This window comes from Amphiura filiformis, chromosome 4, assembly GCF_039555335.1.
Source record: "Amphiura filiformis chromosome 4, Afil_fr2py, whole genome shotgun sequence".
NCBI lineage: Eukaryota > Metazoa > Echinodermata > Ophiuroidea > Amphilepidida > Amphiuridae > Amphiura > Amphiura filiformis.
In genome coordinates, this window is record NC_092631.1 from 69,996,255 (window position 1) to 70,004,608 (window position 8,354).

At 37.1% G+C, this 8,354-nt stretch overlaps 1 protein-coding gene across 3 annotated transcripts in view; it reads left to right on the forward strand.

Moving 5' to 3' along the window:
* The window catches only part of LOC140151312 (uncharacterized), a 67,437-nt gene extending 60,937 nt beyond the window's left edge, over positions 1 to 6,500 (forward strand). The window contains exons 3-5 of one of the 3 annotated variants that reach the window (XM_072173605.1): positions 3,322 to 3,489; positions 4,457 to 4,610; positions 5,846 to 6,498. In XM_072173605.1, coding sequence (XP_072029706.1) covers positions 3,322 to 3,489; positions 4,457 to 4,610; positions 5,846 to 5,909 — 386 coding nt within the window. In that variant the 3' untranslated portion in view covers positions 5,910 to 6,498. Of the gene's footprint in view, positions 1 to 3,321; positions 3,490 to 4,456; positions 4,611 to 5,845 lie in introns of all 3 variants that reach the window. The other 2 variants (XM_072173606.1, XM_072173608.1) reach the window with 2 other exon arrangements.
* The last annotated feature ends 1,854 nt before the right edge of the window (positions 6,501 to 8,354 follow it).

The following is an 8,354-nucleotide window of genomic DNA, read 5'->3' on the forward strand; positions in this document are numbered from 1 at the left end:
ACCCACTAATTGTTCATTTTACCTTTTAAATGTAAAATATTTTTAAAAATATTCAAAATCCAAAGAAAAGCATTATTTCGTCTTCAGTAGATAGTTAACATGTGCAGTATGTTTTACAGGTTTTATAGCTATATTGTTAGTTTAAACTGACTTTCAGCACAAAAATTCACTTACCTTGAATTTTCGATGTGTGACACACATCTTCATCAGAAGAAGTCCTAAGATGTTGTGATGGACTTTTGTTGACCATTGGCAACTTTTGGTCGAATGAGGGCGTTGTATAAGATTGACTGGGAATCCACAAAGGTGTTAGCTAAGGATGATAGAGAGTACCCTCGCACACCAACATCGCCTGGCTAATAATTACTTGGTACAGCAGAGATACTAAAATAAATACCCGGGATCGATACACGTGAATGTGCTATGCCCGATTTGATATTCAGACGATAAATCTTTGGATACCGGGGTAGAAAATGATGAATATCTCCCGTAATTTGTTTGTTCTAAAGAAGCCATATTTAGATCCTTGCACTTGAACATATGTGTTGAAAGGATATGATAGTCATTAGCTTGAGTATTGAGAAAGAAGCGTGCGTCTTGAACTCAAAAACTGACCAAAATTCTGATTTTATATTGCGTTGATCCTGTATGGACTACAGCGCGTAGGCTAGCTGCACTCACTACTCCCGCGGAGGCAGTATAAAAGTCGATGACCATTGACCTCAATGGCGTATACAAGCTAACTCACACACAGAGAAAACAATTATCCGGCTATTGTCAGTAGCCTTAGTCAGGTCCCTCGGCTCATTATGCGTCTCAAAGGTCGGAACAAAATGGCCATGCGTGGCTGTGGATTCAACCTACCATATGGCGATTTCTGCCATGAAGATATCGGGGCGATGACACTGTGCCTCGTTTAGTGCGGGAGTCCATCCAGATCAAGAAGAAATCGCCAGAACATATGCATGTAATATGTATAAGTATAGGTCTATTAGGGGGCTGTCATTTGCTTTGGAATGGGGTGGGTCATGAATATGTCGGAAAAATTGTGATCGTAAGTGTAAAGAACGCGAGCGGAGCGCGTGAAAATGTTGCATTATATAACTTAAGATTGTGTTCACATTTTGATTGCATGCGATATGTTTGAGTCACTACTCTTAATAATTTTATAACCCCCCTATTTTTGGTATAAAAATTCTATGGCCCCAGTATATTCATGATCACCCCCTTCCGAAGAAAATAACAGCACCCTAAGTTCCCTATACTCACGTCTAAAACTTATCAAATAACATCACTACACAGTTCTGACCTTAATGCGTAAGAATCCCATTACGGCATCGATATGGACAATTGGCACGCCCATTTAGCACAAAACAATGAAAATATAAGTTTTTATATCAGCTTGTTTTCCGTAATGGAAAACGCAAATATCGAGTTTATCTTTTGGATCAAATTATTTTGCCCTTTGCAATAAATGCCACTATTTTGTAAGAACAATTTCTCTTGCGACCTGTCATTTTCGCCTATACTTTTGCATGAAGTTTGTGTACATCCGGGTACCTTACATTGTTGAATATGGTATGCATTATGCAGTCATGTCCACAGCAGAATTCACCACGACCTTTGCAGGACTTAAACTCCATTAAACTAAGATAAACCTCATTGAAAACAGCTCAACTATGTTAAATCAGGGATGTGTCTCATATCCATGGTTAAATCCACAAGCACATGTTTCTGATTTACCTGTGCATTATTGCAATGGGCTGTAGTGAAATAGGTATCATGATTTCAGTTGGATTCACCATTACAAAGCAAACGCACAGTACAATACTGTGCGTGGCCTTTGTTTCCCAAATAAGAACAATAGTATGCATATTGTTAACCAGGCTTGTTGATGGTACAACTCATGTCAAACTTGTCAGAGTAATTGTGATTGTATCACACAAGTAAATGAGAAACATGTGGTTTTAGACTTAACACGGTTTGGAAATAAGTTTTTCATTTTTTAGCTCTCTATCGGGCAGTCAGAACTCCATATTTGGGAGGGCTCGACAACAATTTTCCCAAAATCCCATAGAGGGAAAGAATTGGAAGTTTATTTTCAGCTTCTATGGCGAAAATTGATCAAACCGATCACCCGACGGTGCCCCTTCGAAGTTGGAGCTATCACAAGTCAGCTGTTGAGCACAATTTGCCATTGAAATTACACGTCCGACTGCTATGAAATTTTGGAATTCTCTCTTCGGAAAAATAGCTCGACAACAGCTTTCCCGTGACATTTTTACTTCAAATTGTAGTATGTTAAGGATGAATATTATAATTCACATGTGAGCCTCTATGGCTAATATTGGGTGAAGCGTTTTCCCACCAGCTCACTAACTAGTCTATTATCTATACCTACAGTACAGTGAGTGAGCTAGAGGTCAATCATCAATTGGAGCGCTGTGTGTGCACTGAATAGGAAAAACGGACAGTAACTGCATAATGGGCGACTTGTAGATGTCGCGTGCGCATTTATAAAAGCGCATTTATATATATACCCGAAGTACACTGGTAGATCAAGCATAACCATTCCGATGTACAGACCTCTTGAGGATGGGCATTTGATGAAATATAAAAGATTAATGATGCAAGAGTCAATGGAGAAAGATTCTTGAAATCCGGACTGGTATTCATAAAGTAAATTATTTTGAACAAGATATTTTTTAACTGAACATAAATGGCCTTTTCAAGGATTTTAGAATACTAATTGGCCTGTAATTGCCCACATCAGTTATTTTGTTCTTTTTATACAAAGGTTTAACTTTAGCCATTTTGAAATCGCTTGGTACAGTATTGGTAGAACGGGAGAGATTAACAATATGAGTGACTGGTTTTTAAAGAACTGAAGCACCATCTTTTAAAACTTGCTGGAATGTTGTCTAAACCAGTACTACTACTCTTGGTAGTATTAAGACCACAAAGTTCCTTTTTAATGAATTCCTCAGTTGCAGGGCAAAGCTTTAGATTTGGAACCATTGAAATCTTGAAAAATGACAGAATTATTTGAGAAAAAATTGCAACTAATTGGTAATTTGCTAACCAAGGTTGAGGCAATGGTTGTAAAGAACTCATTGCAATGATGAGCAATGTTGATAGGCTCATAGCATATGCTACCATCTACATGTATATCTAAAACAATACCAGTATCTTCTTTAATTTTGTTACTGTAACCAAGACTTTTGAGTTGTCACCAAAGTTGTTTTTGTTTACTTCCAATTGGTTCAGAAAATATTCAGATTTCGTCCATTTTCAAATGAACCATTGTCTTTTCTTTTTCAGCACCGAACAAAGGCAGTCTCGGCCTTGAAGACGAGTTTAATGCAATTCACGCGAGAATGTCGGAATTGATCGAATGCGGTGATATTTCAGCCATTTTTGACGAGTTCGTAGCTGACGATTGCATACAAATTGTGGGTGACGGACTAGCACCTGTATTTGGTAAAGAAGGTAAACATTTAAATTACGTGATGTCTCATTCTTGAAATAATCAATATCTTCAAAGAGTACCGACTCAAAAGTGCCCCGTGGTAACACTTTGGTATAAAATCCGCCATTTTGGTTTTCGGGCATAGAGCGCAAATAGCGTACCTCCGGCGTAACGAAGTTGCATATTAATTAATCAAGCTTCGCGCGCATTTTCGGCTCAATGCGTTACACGCAGAACGCAAACAACAAGGCATTCTGAATCGAAGTTTACCTGGCGTAGAGCGAAATTATTCGGAAGTACACAGAAGCTTTATTCACAGAATTAAAACCAGAGAACCCGGACTCCCTATACCGCCACGTACAGTGGCGCCGTCAGCTACATGGGTGCGTAGGTGTGTATGGGGGATGAGATGTATTAAGATCCTTGCCGACAGAAACGCAGAAACGAACGAAAACAATTCTGCATCTAGTGTATTATATATAAATGCATGTCTTTCACATGGTATTTTAGTACACAATTGGGCATTACAATCATGCCAAAAGTAGAAATTCGAGGACAAATTGAGGGCGTCGATGTATAGCAAATTACACATTATGGCTTTAACTATTTAGAACATAAATATAGATCGTAGCACGACCGACGGAGTAAAACGCATTGGCGACATCGTCGCTGCTAGTAAATTCCAATTTTCTTTGCTTTACCTCAGTTGTTCGGCTAAAAATTAAAATGACACAGATCTGACAGTAAAAGCTAACATTTAATAGAAAAGAAATACTAATCTCTTTTATGGAAATGTTACAATACGGCTTTAATGTCCTTTCTTTGAAAGTGTATACTTGTATGTACGTATCATCATTGCTTTTAAAGGTACTTTACAAAACAATGTCTTAAATTTTCCACTGAGAGTGACTCTGCCTGTCCCCTTAAATTATAATTTTCGGCGTGTTTATGGCATCATAATTATGTTTTTGGTGGTATTTTTTTTAGATGTGAGGCAGATGTGGTTCGATTGGTTCAAAAGCAATCCTAGTGTTAATCGGGAATTATATACTACTAGTGCATTCGGTAAGAATAACGGCAAGGTTTGGGAAGATGGCATCGCACATTCCTACCATGACGATTCCCTCATTGGCTCAATTCAGTAAGCTTCAGGGTATACCAACTAAATTACTAAAATAAATATACTGTAACCTGACACTGAATTAAAGACTAGTGTGACGTCATCTGTCAATCAAAACTCAGCGTGCCGTATTTTACACCTTCAAACCAAAGATCCTAAAACTAATTAACGTTGTTCAAACATATACAAAACGTCTCACAAGTTAGGTCTTAGTAATATTAACTTTTTCCTGCCTTGTAAAAGTACCGACATTTTTCGCCACTGTGCGATTCCTTGGTCATGTGTCACAAGTTGAAAGCCTCGGTCTGAGACTGAGACCGTAGTAACATATTTTTGATTTGATTTGTTCGGGTTTGACAACCCTGGATTATCCAAGAAATCCTCTATTGAAGCTTATTTCCATTGGGGTCCATCTGAACACCGGGACGGGTTGGGAACAGTCTGGGTTTAACACCCTACACTTTTCAAAACTGGCTGCGAGATACACTCTGCACACGGGACCGGCGGCTTAACGTCCCCTCCGCAGGACGGAGTACTTTCATGATTCATTTACCCAATTCTAAATAAACCATGGGGAGAGCGGAAGTCTGAATTTAATCTACAGATCTTGCCAATTAATTTCAGACTTTTTTCCAAGTCAATATCCCAGCAAATCGCCACCGCCGGGAATCGAACCCGGGACCACTAATGGCAAGTACCCTAACCATTGCGCCACGCTCTCCCAAATAACATATTGTATTCATAGCTGAAAACATCAATTTTTTATGTACCAATTACAGGTATGTAAGAGTAGTACATTGCTGGAAAGAATAAAGAACATAGAGTCAATATTCAGGGTGTACTATATAGAAGATATACAGGGTGTAACAATGAACTTTTTAATGAACATGAACTTTTTATGGTTTGGGAATGCCTATTTATATACAGGAGTATTTTCTCAATCTAAGGACCACAAAATCAAACAGAACTTGAAAAGACCCACCTGACAATGTATTCTTAATATAGGGTGTGATACTTGCTTCTATGTATACAGGGTGATAAAAATTTGCTTCTTTGTCAGACATAATTAATTATTGAAAAGGTTTAATTAGTGCTAATTAGCTGATTAAATACTTTTAAATGACTGCTTCAGTCATAAATAATCATTACAACCAGAAAGAATATAATATCTCTTTATTAATTTGTCAATTTTAGACTAATAACGTTTCCTCACGTTTAGTGTTTGCTAGGAATATTTTGTCTTTGTCTTTTTGCAGATACATGTGGGTTTACAAGCGAGTCAATGGCACTCTGCTCCGTTTCATGGAGATAGATTTCTAATGAAAAACAACAAAGTTCATCCTCTGTATCATTCTGCAGACGAGTCGTAATCTGATATTTTTGGTGGTGGCTGCTGTATACATATTGTGGAACTGCGTGGAATCAACCTCTGCTTGCAGCCCATGATCTTTCGTGTTCTTTAAATTATTATAGACATATTGTATAACTTTTAAACTTCTTACAGATGTAGGAAGACAACATGAATGAAAAATAATGATAATGTATAAATAAGTGTCAACTGCAAACTAACAATTCATCTATCTTTTGTTGATAATGAGAAGCTGATAATAATTATGCGGGTTTGTAAAGATATCATTAATATTCACCACCTGGAACGGAACATTAACGCAAAGTGTTTGTTTGACAAAAATGGCACCGGTAATTAAAAAAGTCGTAAATTTGATAATTGATTATGTTTGAAGATATATTGCACTTTTTCTGCAAAAAAATGTCCTTATACTACTGCATAGTTAAAATCGTTATATCATGCGCATTAATGCTTTTAGTATTTTTCGAGCGATAGCGAAATCTAACACAGCATTAGTAGCATCATTAATAATAGGGATGACCAATGAACCATCAACTTGATTAAAACACTCCCATAGACATGCAGGGAGCTCAACTCCTAATTTGAGCTCATTCTTTTATTTTTCATAATTGGAGATGTTAATGCCAATTATGTTTTGTAACTATCCTGCAAATTACAGCATCATAACTAATTTGGTTTTTCAATAAGTGTGAGTCAAAATTGGTCAATCGCCACAGTGCGCTTAATTGCCAGTGGCCCAGTGCAGCACTGCTCAGAATGGCACAAAATATTCAGATGAAAAAGATCAGGTGAACACCTTGACCTACTGAGCTGTAATTTGGCAGAGTTGTTGTTATTACCTCTATCATACCCTCTGTAAAAAGGGGGAAAAACGGACAAGTAGATCTTGAGTTAAAAATTAAATCACCAGCTTCCCTTTGGAATTTCCAAACACCTTTCGAATCATGTTAAATAGACACCTTTCTGAACATAAATGTGAAGTTTCATGCTCATTTGTTGTATTATTCACCTGATCTCAACCCTAAACATTTTCTTATATTTATACCATCTGCACTGACTTGCTGCTATACACGCACAGGAGCTGTACTTTTAAAATACGCGCCTAATCAATAATGAGTCTTTCACTCCATTGTTAAAGTACTGTGCTCTCTGTAGCATATGGAGTGACCAGGCCCTGGATGTGATGGTTTTGTAGCACATTACAGTATTCATTCAAGCCTATCAAGGTCTGTTATTAGCCACTTGCTGAATGGCTGGGCATTATCAGCCATCAAAGAGATACCTTATGCTGCTGCCAATCACAATAGAGGTTAAACATTTTGTTAAAACCCCAGAAGTGATATCAGGATAAAGCTGTGCATGTTGGTACTTGATTGTTTGGATTCCTATGTTGAAAATCCCTTGTAGTACATTAGTATTTTTCTTATGTGTAGTGTATATTGTTGTGGAAAAAAAGTTCACCTGGACTTTTGATTTTGTGCCACTTTGGCCATTATGGATGATTTTGGCAAATGTTTTCTAAAAGCATGATTTCAGTGCCTCGGTTTGAAGAAATACTTAATGCTATTGACTAGTAAAGTGCCATTTCATAAGAAACACCTTTGATACTTTCACAATATGCTTGTTTCATGTTTGCATATATATTAAAATAAAGAAATATAAAAGGGTAAATATATGCTTATACCAATTTTGCTCACATTGCTATATTTAGACTTTGTCAATTTATTTCGTTCCAATGACCGGTCAGAATGGGAAACTTTGAAAATTCATAATTCGAAAAGTTTTTGACCGATTATGACCATTTAACCACCAAAATACTTCTGTTGATGAGTTCTTTCCAGAAAACAATCTTTTGTAGCAAAAGGGGCAACATGAAATTATGATGGTCATCCCTATTAATAAGCACATATGCTTATAAAACATTGATTTATATACAATCTCTAATTTGTTTAGAATCCACCCAACATTAGCCGAATTTACATTACAATGACATTACATTATATCGTTATGAATTTGGCAGACGGCCGAATCCGGATTCGGCTTTTGGTAAATTCATTTTAGGCATTCATTACTTTTGAATTTGAGAATAAGGGATCAATGCTATGCATAATAGAGGGCAGCATATCATTTTTCTAACGGAGATCAGATGATAACAGCGTAGTAAGTATTCAAAAGAGGGCGGCATACATGGTTAGCTAATGGTGACTCACAGTACGGTCAAAGACGATAACCGTTAAAAGTCGTTATGCTGCCCTCTATAGGTAAAGCATTGATCCCTTGTTCTCTAATTCAAAAATAATGCATGCCGTAAAATGAATTTACCAAAAGCCGAATCCGGATTCGGCCGTCTGCCGAATTCATAACGATATTATTAAATTGGGCTCATACTTTTATTT